Genomic DNA, 16,859 nt, shown 5'->3' on the forward strand with positions numbered 1-16,859 from the left:
CACCTCAGTCCGATCTTCGGGGTTTTTGTTTTGAAAAAGTCGGGATTGATCAGTAGAAGTTTGAGATTATGGTTTAAAGGGAAAAGTGCATAATCGTCTGACGTGATGTTTTTGTGTAAAGAAGAAAGTGGTATTGCTACCTTAGTGTATTTTCATTTGCTCAGAGATGATCGACATTATAACTCGTGATGGTACTTTTTAACAGGCTCTGATTCTCATTTTGTGTCTTCCCTTCGCTTACTCTAGAACAAGTTCTTGTCTGACAGTGGTTCTAACAAACACCAGTGGTCTCCCAAGAACCTGTAATCCATTCTTGATAACATTCATCGGGGAAAACCGCTGCTGAAAGCTTCATCCATTTGATTAAATATTGAATAATCTAGACGACGAGGAATTAACGAAATCTCAAAAATGAGTGAAGAAAACATTAGAGTTGCAGTGAGGGTTCGACCATTCATATCCTTTTTGAGTTTTTATCGTCATTAGAACTTTGTTTCTGTTTTTAGTAACGTAGTGTTGTAAATGTTATAAATTTTGTTGGTTGGACAGTAGCTGGCTATAGGTTATGTGGAGAACTAGATGACACTCTCAGCTTCATCATACATTCTCTATCAACTAATACAGCGTAACAAGCGCCCTAATCAACTTGCTTTTAGCACAGAGAAAAGGAGAAAGCAATGACTAATAATATTTGTATTTGTATTTGTATATACACAGATACAAAAAGCAGGCCTTGCTGTGGAGATTATGTGTCAGATATGCATTAGACATGCAGGAAATAAGGATCATGCAGAGAGCAATAAAAAGTCAGAAGTTAAGTTGTTGTGAAATCTTTGTTTTGAGAGGAAGCAGTAGCTAGATGGGTAATTGGAATGATCATCATGACTATGGTATGGATTAAACAAAAGTACATCTATTGGATTGTATCAACAGATTAGCAATGCATAAGCTACCCTGGTTTGCGTGTTTAGAATAGTAAAGTAACACTCTTTTATAATAAACAGAAAATTTATGCAGCTCATATACTCACACTCTGAAGGAGCAAGCTCGTAGGGCTTATGAACAAGAACAAGAGGTTCAGTTAAGACTGTTCAGTTTTGAAGACTGTATACTTTATAGTGTCCACACTGGAAGTAATGTTTCCATATGTATGTCTGTTTATATAACTATGTATATATGTTTGTATGTGTGAGAAAGAGAGTGTGTATGTGTGGTAGGAAAGCAGACAACATATCTGCTCAGTTGTAACAGCAAAGTTTCCTTCAACATGATTTCTTTCCATAACCTATCCCACAATACCAGGGAAATAACTCGCAATGCAGCTCTCATCATTGGCATGGATGGCAATCAGACAACCATTAAAAATCCAGAAAACATGGATGCTGAACCAAAGAAGTTTGCTTTTGATTTTTCTTACTGGTCCCATGATGGTTACCAAGAAAGAGCAGATGGGTATCTTGAACCTCAGGATCCAAAATTTGCTGACCAGGTACCTTCTTGTTCACTGACGTAACTGTCATTTAGTACTTGCAGCTGCAGCTAAAGTTGAGCCCTTGTTAAGAAATGTTTCTTCCAACAGTAAAAAGAATCCAGTAATTTTACTATATGTGTTCCATTGTCTAGTCCAGTGATGCCCAACCTTTTTCGGCCTGGGTGCCATATACATTTCCGACATGCAGGCCGCTTCACCGCAAAAATACAAAAAAGAAAAAAAAAATAGAGCAGATACCATTTTTATTAGAAACAAGTTGTACTTGCCATTAATTATGTAGTAAATAGTGGGATATTTGAAGTTGTTTACCCGAAACCAACTTCTGAATGTCTGGCTGCATCGTAGAGACACAAAGTCGGAGCACTGAATCGAAATGTTCGTCTATCGAAAAAAGAAAGATTGAGAGACGCCCCTACGTAGGATAAATACTTCTTCCATTTTTTCGTTTTATTTTTTTTTGTTTTTTTTTTAATAACAAACATGCCGATTTCTGGCACTGTGGGCAGAAGTTTCGCTGGCCGGATATGGCCCGCGGGCCGAAGGTTGGGCATCCCTGGTCTAGTCTATAATAAAATAATGTAAAATAATGATATATGGAATATTTTCTGTGCTGTGCCAGAAGCTTCCAAAATATTTCAGCTATAATAGAAATCTTTCTTTGCTTACTGAAGCTTTTTTTCCTTCTAGCAACGCGTGTTTAATGATCTTGGAAAAGGAATTCTGGAAAATGCATGGAAAGGCTATAATTGCTCATTGTTTGCTTATGGGCAAACAGGCAGTGGCAAGTCCTACTCTATGGTGGGATATGATGCCAACAAAGGCATTGTGCCCATGGCATGCGCAGAACTCTTTAAAGGCATTGAAGCTAAGCGACAGAAGGCTGGGAAGGGTGAAGATTTTCAGGTACTTTTATTGATTTGAATTTTAGATCTATGTAATCTGTTACCTCTATGGAGTCAGGTACCTGTTCCAACAGCTGGCTTTACTATGGGAAGTTTGCTTTGCCACATAGTTATCACACAGCTTTCCACTTTCCACTATATGACATAAGGAGTGGTAAAGTGTTTGATTGGTGGCTTCAGCAAGTTATGTACAGCTTGTGTGCTGGGTCTCTCTTGTAGTTTTAGATTGATGACAAATACATGTAAATATCAGAGAGAGAGAGAGCAGTTGTCTTTCTTTGTTCAGTGGCACATCACTGTTTTACAAGACATATCTACCTCACTTGCAACTTGGATGTTTTACATTTTTTTCTACAACTTATTTTATATTTTGTTTCATTATAGTTATTTCCAAATGTTAAGAAACTTAAACTTGATATAGCTTCAGTACTACATATTTTTCACACTGCAGAAGAAATTGGAAAGTATCAGAGTATTTTTCAAAACTTTTAAAATTTTCTTGCTCTCTTGGTTGCTTTATATTATTTTTGTTTTAAAGTGGTTTTAATTTTTAAGGTACACTTGAGTATGCTTGAGATCTACAATGAGAATGTGCGAGATCTACTTAGTGGCAAATCAGCACAGAAAGGTTTGAAAGTGCGTCAACATCCTCAGAAGGGGTTTTATGGTAGGAGTGTTTAAATTGCTGATAGATACATAACTTATTTACTTGTTCACAACTATTTACTTTTGTAATAGAAAATAACTTTGTTTAGCCAGAATAAATGAGTGAGTTAGACTCCATATAAGGATGAGAGAAGAATGAAAACAGGAAAATTAAGTAGACAATAATTTTGTTTCATAAATAACAAAAGGTAAAAAATTATTAACATAGTAAAATATAGGTCACTGTAACTATCTTTTATTGAACAGTTATTTGGAATGGATCATGCTACAAGCATTGAGTGAGAAAGCAGTCCGACTGCTCAGTTCATCGGTACATCCCAAGTGTTTGGTGGATTAAAGAACCTTTTGATGATGCACTATATAGATATATGTTATAAAAAAAATTCCTTTGAACCAAGTCTCAGTGTATAAAACTTTTTAGTAAGTGACTGTAACACTCACCACTTTGATTTTGTTGCAGTGGAATCATTGATCACAGCAGCAGTGAATAATTATTCTGAAATAGATAGAAAAATCAAGGAGGGCACACGTAACAGGACGGTCGCTTCAACCAACATGAATGCAACTAGCAGGTATACTAAGCTACTGATGGCTGATGAAAACTGATGACTTCCTTCAGTCTATGTTGTTCTAGAGAGTTCTTTTTCATCATACGTCATAGCATTTGCTTTCAAAATATTCAAGACTGTTAAAAAAACTCCTTAAGCAAAATGAAACCAGAAAAGACCAAATTAAGACAAACCAAAAATGTTCACTTGAAGTACCACTCTTTAATAATAAACACTGTTCGGGTGTTCTGGGTTTGGGAGCATCACTTTGTGAACTAATTAGCAGGACAGGCCCATTAATGTCTGTCCACCAGTTTCATTTTTTTTGTGGGTATGTATCTGTTTTGTTCTCACCCTATATCTAATAGAAAGATCAGCTTTGTTTACAAATTTAAAATGTAGTAAATTTTATAGTGAATGTAAGCAGTTTCCTGCAAAATTTTAAAAATAAAAATGTTAAATTGCTTCAGCATGTAATTCTTTTTCTATTGCTTTAGTCGGGCTCATACAATTGTGGCTCTTACATTCGTCCAGAAGACATTGAATGATGCTGGCCAAAGCATGACCAAAACATCAGTCATCAACCTTGTGGACCTTGCTGGCAGGTAAACAAATATAGTCTTTTGCTGTAGAGGGCAAACAAACATTTTGGCTTGATATGGTGGTTTTAGTGTTTTTCAAATATGGCCATTAACTTTGCGAACAAATCAGGTTGCCATTTAACACAGAGATGATGGTATGACTCACTCTGCTGTTACTGTTAAATTATTCTAGTACTACCAACAAAAGCAGCAACCAGAACAACAGCAGCAACAAAAAGATTTTATGTTTTCAATGCTAATACTGACAGTATCTATTTTGCAAAGACGACCTACATCAGCCAGATTTTACAGTCGATGCTGCTTGATATGCTGGAGATTACTTTCAACTCAATTTACTTTCTAGTGAGAGAGCAGCCAGCACTGGGGCAACTGGAGATCGTCTGGAAGAGTCCAAAAAAATTAACCAGTCCTTAAGCACTCTTGGAAACTGCATTGCTGCACTGGCCGCAAACTCCACAGGCAGAAAGAAAGTGCAAGGTTCATTCAGTTTTCTTTTCTAAAGTCTTTAAAAAAGTGCCCACGAAGCATGTGTTGATGAGCTTGGTTTGTTAATTTCTGCGTTGAATTTTTTTATATTAATCTCATTTATTGGTCTTGGTTTTATGAAAGTTTGGGGCTGTTTTCAAGTAAACGTGGATTCAAATATATATGGACCACATCCTGCTTGCTCGATTCATATGACTCATTAATTTGACCAGTCTTTTTGTTATTATTAATTTTAGTAGATTTTATTGACGTGTCATCATTTGAATTTTCTTTCATTTATAGTTACAGCTAATAACGTCTTGATCATCACATCAAGTGCCAACGCAGAAATGATGAACTTTTGCATGATATGATACTTGGCTAAATCTTTTATGAGTTCAAGTTTTAAAGGCAATAGTTTTAGTGTTCATAAAAAAATTATGAACAAAAGGTTTGGAGCACAATTGTATTCTGCCTTCTGTTCTTGTCCTGCATGATCAGATGCAGTGCTTTATGCATGCCGTGTGAAATTGCAGTTCCTTTTCGAGATTCAACACTGACTAAACTTCTGCATAATGCATTGGGAGGAAACAGCAAGACAGTAATGGTTGGTTCTACTTTTAGGTCATAATTCCAAGATGTTAACAAATTGATCATTTTAAGAAAAACAATATTGGATCTCATCTTTGATTATTGTTCTGCTATATAAGACTTGAGAAAATAAATGTTTTATCTTGGAAGAGTTGGTGCAGGTATATGAAAAAAAAGATAAAAGCATGAAAGAGTCAGAGTTTTTGCTATGCTTTCGAAAAAAAAAAAAATATACACACAAACTAAACTGAGACTGAAATTTTAAAAAAAGTGTGATTCAAAATTTTTCTTGCAAGTCAGCTGACATTGCCTCAGATTTATCATATACCAGCTAAGTGCATTCTCTTTTGATGCAGCATAATTTTGTGAATACTATAGCAGCTTTGCAATATTCATAATACATTATTTTAAACAGACCTTGATAATTACAGTGAGAAGGAAGAAAATCACCTAAATATCTAAATAAGTAATAAAAATAATAACAAATTTTTATAAAAGAGTTCCTTTTCTCCTTGATTTTGCTGATATGAAAAAAAATAATATCACTTTTATCTGAATGATCAAAAATGGAAATATAGTTTTTTTAATGTTAATATATGTGAGCTTTATTCCACTGCATATGAGTTTTCATTCTGTTATAGATTGCTGCGCTCAGTCCAGCTGATATCAACTATGAGGAAACATTGTCAACACTAAGATATGGTGAGCTTTTGTGTATTCATACTTCCTTAATAGTGTTTATCCTTTCTAGGACCTTCAATAATAGCTCCTGATTGACAGGAAGTGGGATTAAGTATTTCTTTCAGGTAAAACCTATTACTTTACAGATAGGATGTTGAATAGAAGGAGAAAAATGGGAGGGGACGGAGAAAGAGAGAGGGTGGAGGGGTTTGGTGCATTCAAGATATTGCTATAGTGGCAGTAAATGAGAGCTGTGCATTGATTCAGCTGATCGAGCAAAGGCAATAAAGACACAGGCAGTGGTCAACGAGAGCCCAACTGACAAGCTGATTCGAGAGTTGCGAGAGGAGAATGCAAGGCTGCAGGAGCTGTTGAAGAAAGGAGGTATAAGTGGGGATGCAGCAGCTTTGTTAGGGGACTCAATGCATCATGAAGGTGAGTTAAGTGCTTGCTCAAAGAATCCTTCCACAGTGCATTACAAGTAAATTTTGGTAAGGTATACTTACTGTTTGTTTTAGATTACAGTGTTCGGCATGTAGGACAAAGATTTGGGAGAATGAGGTAATCTTAATAGCTGAGATGTTTGCTGTTGCTTTCAGAAAGGTGAAGATGCTTGTCTTGCAAACATACTGATTTAACCGCTGTTCATGTTGTCCAGAGAATTTTATAGTCCACCTTCACTTTTGTGTGTAAGATGAGATTTAAGCTTAGATATTTTCAGCTGATTCCATATACATATCCTCAGAAGGACTTACTTCCTTTAGGTGCATTTCAAATTAATTTTAAAAATAATGATCCTACTTTTTTTCTTGGCTTGTCTTTAGAGGTGGATGAACTTAAAAAGGCTTTGGCGGAACAAATGAGAAAAAACCAAGAGGAACTGGAAGAGATGAAGAAGACATTTGAGGAACGAGCTAGAGAGACTGAAAAGGAAACTGCTGTAGGTAACCAGGGTTACTACAAGTTTCACATATGTTCACTTAACAAAAATGCATAGCATCCACATGAACAAAGCTTGTATGTGTGCCTTCATTCCCTATGCAATTACATTTAGAGACAGGTACTTTTCGTCACCTTTTACAAAATAAATGACTATAGGTGTATTTATATTAACCAATGCATGCCACTCACATTAAAAACTAAGCACTCTATGACATCAAAGATTGTGGGCACATTTTGAATTGTACTCAGCCCTCTATCTTGTGACATTCCCAGTAAACATGCTAGTATATCATTCTGGTCAAAAACTTCTTTAAAATCATAAAGTGTTAAAAAAATAAAACCATGTAATCATCATTATATAGTCTATGAAACCATTTACCATATCATACAGATTCAGGTTGAGGCAGAACGCAAGAAGCAAGAAGAGCGGAAAGTGATTCCTCATTTTTGGAATTTAAATGAAGATCCATCATTAACAGCTATGGTCATACATTTTTGCCGAGAAGGTAAAGGTTTTGTGTGTGTGTGTGCGCGCGTACATTTATCTGGTCTACAGGAGATGGGTGTGTGTGTGTGGATAAGATGCATGTGTGCATGCATGTTTATTGGGCACATCAGTTTTGAAGATTGGAGTCATAAAGCTTTTCATTCAAAAACATGCTATAAAAAAGCTGTTAATTAATTATTGGTCATTATTAATAATTAACTTATTAAGTTTTGAAAGAATGTATGTTTCCTGAAGGGACTTCCAAGGTGGGAAATCACAAGGCATCTCCGGCACCAGATATTCTGTTAAATGGTCTAAGGTAAGTTAAAATAAATTTAATAATTTATAAAGATATTCAATAAACATGATTTCTAGAACAAGTTCAGAAAAATGAAAGCATTACTCTTTTAACTTCGATCTACATGGCAAAAGTTTTGTTATGTTAAGAGTGATGCATTAGAGTTTATCTTAAGATTTAAAAATGTATAGAGCACTATGTAGAAGCTCATTTAGTTACAAGGGTTTTTCAGATCAAGAAAAAAAATTTTTTCTTTCTTTTTCTGACTTGCCTTACACACCACTCTAACTTTCATTATGCCTTTTTACCAAAATGATATTGCTAACTGACAAATTTGAAAACAGCATTTACTATACAGATTTTTTTTATAGCATCACTAATTAAATAGGGAGACAACTTGTAAAGCTTAGGTCTATATTTTTTTTACCAGTTTGTAAATGTAAAGAGGAAAAAGAAGAAAATATTTATCATCAACATCATTTTTCACTATCAGTATTCAGCCTGAACATGCTGTGGTTAGCAACAAGAAAGGAACGATCACACTTAAGCCTTGTGGATCTGCCAAAGTTCTTGTCAATGGACAGCCTCTTACCTCTGAAATAACACTTCATCACAATGACCGGTAATTTTTTTTAACATTTCAGAAATTGTTATCAGATATTTCTCTTTGATTTGGATTGCATTTGAAAATTGTACATAAAATATTATATTTTAAAGGACATAATTTAAGCTAGTTTAAATTTAAAAAAAATCAGATTCTTTAATTCTCTGTTGTTTTATTTTCAAAGTCTGTTTACTGAGCAAGTGGTGAGTTGCCTCGCTTAAAATAAGCCAATTACTGTTACAAAAAACACAATACAGTTTTATTTTCATCATGTTTGGTGTTTACTGAAAAATTGTGATAAGCACTACTATTCATACATAAGCAAAAGTGCAGGGTAAAAGTGAATCCACAGTTGATAACTATAGTCAGATTCTAACAGATTGCATGTAATTATTTATTCTATAAGAATCAAACATTGTATATATAGACAAGTGAAGGAGTTACCATCCTACTTTCTTTTTTAATTGGGTTTAATGGCTTGACTGAATAAAAAGGTCCTGAGATGGAGCAGGAAACTATAAGTACATGTAGTCTTTTCCTGGCAGAGTGCTGTTTGGCTCCAATCACCTCTACGTCTTCCACCACCCCCAGGATGAAGCAAAGAAGCTGAAGGCAGGAGAACCGCTAGAAAAGCCAACATACACTGATGCACAGGAAGAAATTGCAAAGCAGTCTGGTTTAGTAAAGGGGGAGAGTGCCACCAGCTCAAAAGGTATTTTTTATTTTTCTCCTTGTCCCTTTGCTTTTTTCTGTTTCTAAAATTTCTTTCTAGAAAGGTATAATCAACCATTTTGAAAAGAAACCTTAGCCACACAACCAACCAATAAAACAAAATTAAGAACAAGAGGTGTGCTATAGACAGCCTCTTGTCAAGAAAGTGGGAGGGGGGGGAATTGGTGTTTTACACCGTGCCAGCAACTAAGGCTATATTACGGCAAGCAGCCAGCCCTGTAAACAGATGCCACGTGCAGAGAAAGATCAGCGTGAAGAAAGTGGGAGGGGATGTGGTCCACAATACAGATTAAATAGCCAGTTGGATTATGCTGCATAGATCCAGGATGTTATATCAAAGTTATGCTAGATTCAGTATTGCAGAAATATTTAAACTGTTGTGTTAAGCATGGATGTATTTTTGCAGAGGACTTGCTGCTACATGATGAGCTGGTTGAGTTACTGCCCTTGGTCAACGGAGCCAATGCCATGGCAGAAGAGTTGAACAAGAAAGTGAAGTTTGAATTGGCCCTCATATCGCCTCAGGCACGTGGCCTCAAGGATGGACGCACAGAAGTGAGCATGCGGTGCACCACCTTTAAGGCTAATAACTGTTAATAAATGTTGCTTTTGTTTTTCTGCGCATATTTGTTTGAGGGGAAGGCATTGTGTATTATGATTATTATTATTGTTGAAGCAAAAGTACTTGCTGGAATTTTTGCAGTGTTGGTTTATGTATGTGTATATATATTTGTGTGTGTAAGAATTATTACAAATAAATTTTAATAAATCTAACGAAATATTGTGAGTTTAGATAGAATTATAGGTCTTTCAACTGAGTTTATGTAATATTTTGCAGCTTTTTGTGATCATTTGCTTCTTGAACTAAATTTTTAAAAAAAGTTGAGACTGAGTGCTGTTGTACTGATAGAGAGAGAGAGAAAGTGTGAGAGAGAGCAGAAGAGAGGGAATGTATGTGTTTTGTGTATATGTGCATCCCGCTGTCCCTTTCTGACTTCTCCTTATAGCAGCAGATTTGTTTCTCACAGGTGATGGTTAAAATGCTGAACCTGGACAATGGAAATGAATGGTTGCTGGATCGCAACAACTTTGTCAACCGCAGGTACCTGGCAGAGGAGATGTACCAGAATTTCATAGAGGGAGACAAAGATTGGGATGTGCCTCAGGTGATGAAAGAATATTAGAATTGATATTGTTTCATAATTCTTTAATAAGTTAGATGTCAACAAAAGACAAGAAAATGGCATTTCAAGCTAAGGTACAGGTGCTACAATTAAATTAAGCTAGTTTACAGTTTGGGAGCGAGATTTAATTAAGGAGCTTCTTTTCTAATTTTTTTTGCCTTATAGGGTAGTTACAGTACCTGTACAAAGGGCAAAACTTCTGTCTGCCATTTAACACTTTTCCTCCATTTTATTTTCTACAAAGGAACAATACCGGCCAGTTCTGGGATCTTATCACTTTCCTTTTGACTTTACAGGAAAGAGATCCATTTTGGGAACCACCAACAACTGACATAAAGATTGGCTTTGCACATGTATTTCTTCAATCCCTTGCATACCAGATAGATTTTCAAGAAAGCCTTCCCATCACTGACTATAAGGGCAATGACCATGGACACTTAACTTTAGAGATTGTTCCCTGTGATGATGGTTGGAAAAATATTTCTGAGGAGACATACATTGACAGTCCCAATCAAATGGTTTGTGTCACTTTTGGTTTGGTGTTGGTGTTTAATTTGTGAAGTGGTCTGTGAGTGTGACAAAGCAAGCCCCCTTTTTGTGCCATTTTCAGCATTTTGTCAAATTAGATCAGTTAAATTACAGTTTTGGTCATAAGAGACCATTGACAGTTGTGCCACAAGGATCAAGTGTGATTTATGGATGTTAAATATTTCATTGAGTTCAACACTATATTCGACCAATGATAATATCTGTTCCCATCAAAAGCTTGTTGGCATTGCAAAACAACCAAAGACGCACTGTCAACATTAGCACCAATATAGAATGACTTGTTCTGTATTCATTGCAAACAGAAATTTTTCATCTATTTGTTTATTGTTCCACATATTATGAGATAGAAGATGCAGAAGTCAGTACTGCCACTGAATCCACTTTATGTATGGAAGACCTGCTTTAAAGCAATGAAAAGTGATTTTTTTTTTTTTACCTTTAGAGTTATATATGCATTCTGGTATTTATGCAGCTTGGGAAACCTCTGAATTTTATAATCAAGATTTTGGGGGCCAAAGGCCTGCCTCGAAATCTTAAAAAGGTGAGATAAAATTTAAAAGATTTCTGTATTTAAAAAAATTCTGTAAGGTCTATTCTCAGGTGTGCTTGTGGTAGGTGTGAAGGAAAATCACAATAAATTTCTAAAATATTCTAAATTATCTTAAGTCTAATTGGGGAAAAACTGTTCTGGGATGGAAGACAAATAATATACAAGAGTGCATGAGTTGGTGGTAATGGGTCTCAGATATTTTTTTAAAAAACGAAAAATTTATACACTTATAAATATGGAAAGGGCTTGTTGTATAGGGTTAATAACATAAAACAGTGTGCATGATGACAGTGTTGTATGGCAGTTTTGTAACCAGATCCCATTTGTTTATAGTTTTCAGTTTATTCACAATATCGTTTGCAGAGCAGTTAAAGGGTTAGTAGAAGTCATATTGTAGTTATAAATGTTGATAATTCTCACTAATATTGTACACTGATCAGTTTAAGAAGAAGAATCAGCATAGACTCCAAATCATTTACAGATTTTATAACATAAAAGTTAATCTTGTATATATTTCTAAGACTTAAGATGATTTTTTTTTTTTATTTTTCCTGTCTTCAGACATACTGCAAGTTTAAATTTTACCTGGACAATGCCGAAACAAAGACAGAGGAGGTGCAGGACTCAAGTAACCCGGATTACAACTTTGAAAAGAAGTGCACTTATAAAACTGTTACACAGCAGGTATGTTACACCTTGGAAACTCACTGGAAACACTTTTATATTTCCCATAATTCTGTACTATCATTAAAAATTATTAAATTCTCACGAGGATTCTTTACCTGTCACAACTATTTTGTAAAGCAGGGTTGGTCTAACTGCACCAAACTAACAGGGTTTCAAATAGGAGAATATTTGATGCATGCAGACTACATAGGGTTTATAGAAATTTTAGGAAATTTGAATATCAAGAAGAAGAGATGTAGATTTTTTAAGTATACAGAGGATAAATGCAAGTTCTTTAAATTCTTTTAACGTCTATTCAAAGTAAAAGAAAGATGGTAAATGTAAAAAGAAGTCAGAAATACATAGTGCAATGGACTTCAAAGATATCAGCTTTAAAGACGTTTGGATTAATTTAAATGGATCTTTGTGGTTCTATTCCCATTGATTTGGGTATTGGAAGCATATTCTGGTTTGTAAGTAGAATGAACTGCATTCACCCATGCAGTAGATGCAGACTTTGCTGATGCCCAGAGGAATGAAGGATACAGTTACTTCTTACATCCTTGCAGCTTTTGGATTACTTGATCGATGATAACCTGATGGTGGAGGTATGGGGGCAGCAGAAGGAGGATGGGTACAAGTCAGGGATAACAGGGAGCAGCGATAAGAACAGATCACCCAGCAAGAATGTGCTAGCTCATGGACAGTCAAAAGAGGGAGGTATACAGTCAGGGCAGAGAGAAACCTTGGATGCAAACACTGCAGCAGCTACTGGTGCTGTCCCTGCAGTGAAACAGTCAGGACAAGGAGCAGCCACTGCAACAGATTCATCTACAACGGTAGTTTTAATCCTGAATTTTGTTGCTTTATGTTTTATGCCATTGAGATGAATGCATTACATACACCCTTCTTATCAAAGGAAAACTGTAAGTGGCAGCAAAACCTCAGCTTTTGGTAATAATAGTTTATAATAATAATTCATATCACCGTTGTAGTCCCCATCGGTGTCACCACTAATGCCATCATCATCATCATCATGGGATCTAATCTATTTTCTTTTTTAAAAACTTTTCTTAGGTCATCTTTTATAACTTTATTTCATGAGATCTATTTTAGTTTAAGTTAAATAACAGCTTTTCATTGTTGTTGCCCTGTAGGTTAGCAGTAATGAGCCATCTGCTGCCCCGACACCCCAACAGAGAGATGGAAAGGGAGATGAAGTGCTGGTCAGTGTTTGCTGAACAATGTCATTACAGATAGTGGACGTGCAGAAGATCCAGAAAGTTGAAAAAAAATTAGCAGAGAGCGAATATGACTGGGATAAATTTAAATATTGTCCAATATTTAGTATCTATATACTGTAAAGGAGATTTTCCTGGAACTGCTGTTTAATCAGTGGTTTTCTGTCTACAGACAAAGATCTATGAGCTGATTGACTCTATGAAAGCAAGTGGTGGGACATCTATATCTGTGAGTATTCATTTTCACAAATCATTATTTTTATCTGCATGTAGACCCAGGATCAGTGTGGATATTCATTTGATTGATGATTTGCTTTTATTAGCAATTTTAAACTTATTCCTTATTTAATTGCATTTTTGTCGTCCATAATTAACATATTTTACAATTTTCATGTTCTAAGCTATCCAAATTAAAAACCATTTTTATTCTATGTATAGATTGCTGATGTGGAAGCAACACTAGCAAAACATTTTCCAGCCTCTTCCGTAGTCTGCAAACGCTCTGCTGCACCTGTACAGACAACTCCGATCCGTTCTACAACTGGACCCAGCAAAGGAAAAGAAGCTCCCAGGAATTCCCGAGCTTGCATCCTGCAGTAATCCAATAATTTTGCTGACTGCTACCTTAAACCTGTGATTTTCTTTGAACTGTTGAAAAGGAATCTGTTATTATTATTTGATGGAGTTATAACTAAAAAGGGATTCACTTCATTTTCGTATGGAGCAAAATTATTTTGAACATGAATAGTTTCAGAATGACAACCATCCTTCAATCTCTTGCTCTGTCTTCATGTCTCATCTCTACCCCAAGCCCCATCCCAACCATATCCCCTTATTAAGTTTGTAATGTTTCTAACAGTTATTTTGGAAGCAGTTTTAAAGAAAAGTAAAATAAAACACCTCATTCCAAAGAGATTGATTTTTCTGTCTGCAAGTATGAATCGTTTCTCAGTAAGGACACTTCATACTATTTTTACCAACTGATTCAGGCATGAGCATCTTATCAAATGGAAAGTTATTGAAATTAGTGTTTTTCTAGTTTCAGAAATTTCTGAAATTTTTGTGAAATTTGGCCAGCATATTTACATTTTAATTGAAGTATACTGTGTTTTTCATGTGAGAAATATTTTTTCTTGTAATCAAAAGTAATTTTCTTGAGTGATGCTCTTCTATGCATAATTATAATGTGGCTTTCTAGGTTGTGGGTAAAATATTGATCTTTTGTATAAAGATCTGTTCTAAATGATCTGTTGTTATATATAGTTAATCTCACATATATTTTTGCTGTCTCTTTGGTGTGAATTTTAATAGTCATTTTCATTCTTGCACCAATTTTTATCATGTACATGGTTATTTTGAAAATACATGTTCAGCATTTGCTACTTGCAAAGAAATGTATAATTTGTGATTGTTTCTGCTTTTTTTGTTTCCTTGCAACAACGTCAATGTAGCATACTTTTTATTTAATTTTTATTTGAGAAACATTGTATCTACTTAGCAGCACATAACTGTTGTGCTTCTGAAGGCTCTTAAGATAATGATCATTTCTCTGAATGCTGTGTCAGAGAAGAGTCTGCCCCCTCCTCCCCATAAGCCCCAGCTCAATACAAAAATATTCAAATTTATATTAACAAGTGTGCGTCAGTGTATGACCATAATTTTGTACACAAACGTGGATGGATGTCAGTGCCTATGTGCATACAAGTGGTTTTTTTGCCACTTTTAAAAATTAATAGCTTAATCAACTGTTTTTTTTTTTGTTCACACAAGATGTAATTTAAATTTTTTTATGTCTGTATGGTGCCTTTTACTCCTAACATCACATATCTGTATGAAACCTAAGGGAAACAATTTTTGAGTCTATCCATAAAGAGTAGTCTTTCATAGAGGATTTGGGAGCATAGGGATGGGAAACGGTTTTAACAAACCATTTTGTAACATGACAATCATAAGTTATCTCTGTTCCATTATCTTTCGTACATTCTCTTTTGTTCAGGACTCCTGATTATTTATGTGTCTAAAATTTGTGTTCATTTAAAGAGTGGTGACGTGTATCTTAATAGATGTGTTTTCCTATGAAGCTATATTGATCAGTCATTTCTTCCGTCCATCAGCAATCAGTCAGATCACATTCTTGTCACACATGGTAAGTAGTGCAAGTAGTGTTGGAGGTGTAAGTAAACACATGTTATCATCAAAATAATGATAACAGAATGAATGGCATCTTAGATTTTCTGTTGAGAACATTAACATTAGCAGTAATCATTTGCCTTCTGCATTAACTGATAAATAATTTTGAACTGCCTGTTGTAAAGCCACTGAAGCAATGGGAATCAGGTAGGCAGGTGATTAGGGGAATTTTCTTTGGGTTGAATCCAAAGGCCTGCACAATGGCCAGTCGAGGTTGCACCATACCCACTGTGTCGATTGGTTGGGTAAGGCAAGGCAGAAAGGGAGATTGGGATCCACCCTAGTAACAAAAGAAAAATGCCATCTCCAATTAATACTTCATTCCCTAGAGATCGAAAAGTCAGGACCTGTCTGAAGAGGTTTTTTTTAAAAAACGACTGTAGAGGTAATAAAAGATTAAAGTTAGTGTGACATTTGCTGCTTTGACAAAATGTAAAACAGTGCTTGAGTTCTATTTTTATTATCTCATACTGGCTATTGAACTTGAACTGTTCAGTATTTAATTATTTTATATAAAATCTTGGCATTTGTATTTGTTTACAACTAATGACTTGTGGTAATGTGTGCAAGCATACAGAGAGAGAGAGAGAGAGAGAAAGTGGGGGGAAAAATCAACTGAAAAAGTTGTTCGAGTCCTTCAGCGTTCAGGTGATGAATACAACTTACAACTCAATAATCAGAGATAATGACTACATGATGATAAATCATGATAAATGATAGTGAATATAGTTACAGCCATTATCAGTAAGTAGTCAAGAGAATCTGCAAACCAGACTCCTAAAATACTGCCATTCAAACTGAACAGACACTCCTGACAACATTTAAAACAACAATAAATCAGGCAATCCAGCTTAGGAGAGGCACATCATTAAACAAATCAGATAAGATAAAATATGATGAGTAGATTCTATATTTATGTGGCTAGTATAAAATCCTCAAATCTTCAGGTATGCGGCAGTGGAAAAGGTGAACTTATAATTCTGCACAGAAGTGATCATACGTATCCGTGGTGTACTGTAGACAATAGGATTCACTTAAAGTTCACTCTGCCTAAAGCTATAAACCTTCCCTTATCTTCATAACTATAGCTTTCCGTTAAAAGATCTTCACTAAGGACATTTAAAACAACTTTTCTTATGACATCTTTTCTCATAACATTTGTTTTCATCGGAAGTTGGACAGGCGAACGTCTGAGGGTCAAAGAATTGTAATTTAAGGAAAGACTCCAAGTCTGCTGTGTGAAGAAATAATCAAAAATGCACCGGAACATTTGTTTTTCCCCCAATTAAGTTTGCTGTATTCATAGCCTGTATTCACCCATGACAACAGATCGAAGGATCTCTAGGGGGACACAAGGAGAATGTACAAGACCAGGGCTCGCACTCGATGAACTCCTGCAAATGGTTGTGGAGGCCGGAAACGCGAGCTGATGAAGAGCCACCCGCACTTGAAGCTGATAGCGGGGACCA

General features: G+C 35.5%; 1 protein-coding gene across 1 annotated transcript; it reads left to right on the forward strand.

Annotated features, from left to right (window-relative positions):
• The first annotated feature begins 4 nt into the window (after positions 1 to 4).
• Positions 5 to 15,922, forward strand: LOC112565120 (kinesin-like protein KIF28P). Its single transcript, XM_025240423.1, has 24 exons — positions 5 to 456; positions 1,295 to 1,489; positions 2,180 to 2,395; positions 2,950 to 3,061; positions 3,521 to 3,632; positions 4,106 to 4,213; positions 4,554 to 4,687; positions 5,212 to 5,282; positions 5,908 to 5,968; positions 6,215 to 6,382; positions 6,772 to 6,887; positions 7,281 to 7,395; positions 7,632 to 7,695; positions 8,168 to 8,296; positions 8,824 to 8,990; positions 9,417 to 9,565; positions 10,039 to 10,176; positions 10,491 to 10,712; positions 11,216 to 11,284; positions 11,855 to 11,977; positions 12,529 to 12,798; positions 13,117 to 13,185; positions 13,373 to 13,429; positions 13,639 to 15,922. Exons 1-24 carry the CDS (start codon positions 412 to 414, stop codon positions 13,798 to 13,800), a joined length of 3,072 nt encoding a protein of 1,023 aa, XP_025096208.1. The 5' UTR covers positions 5 to 411; the 3' UTR covers positions 13,801 to 15,922.
• Positions 15,923 to 16,859: the final 937 nt, after the last annotated feature.

This window comes from Pomacea canaliculata, linkage group LG5, assembly GCF_003073045.1.
Source record: "Pomacea canaliculata isolate SZHN2017 linkage group LG5, ASM307304v1, whole genome shotgun sequence".
Taxonomy (NCBI): domain Eukaryota; kingdom Metazoa; phylum Mollusca; class Gastropoda; order Architaenioglossa; family Ampullariidae; genus Pomacea; species Pomacea canaliculata.

Excerpts from the sequence above, each read along its gene's own strand:
- LOC112565120 (XM_025240423.1), top strand. The coding sequence starts at position 412 with ATGAGTGAAGAAAACATTAGAGTTGCAGTGAGGGTTCGACCATTC. Across the intron at positions 3,062-3,520 it reads TCCTCAGAAGGGGTTTTATG|TGGAATCATTGATCACAGCA; the intron begins GTAGGAGTGTTT and ends ATTTTGTTGCAG. Across the intron at positions 12,799-13,116 it reads CAACAGATTCATCTACAACG|GTTAGCAGTAATGAGCCATC; the intron begins GTAGTTTTAATC and ends GTTGCCCTGTAG.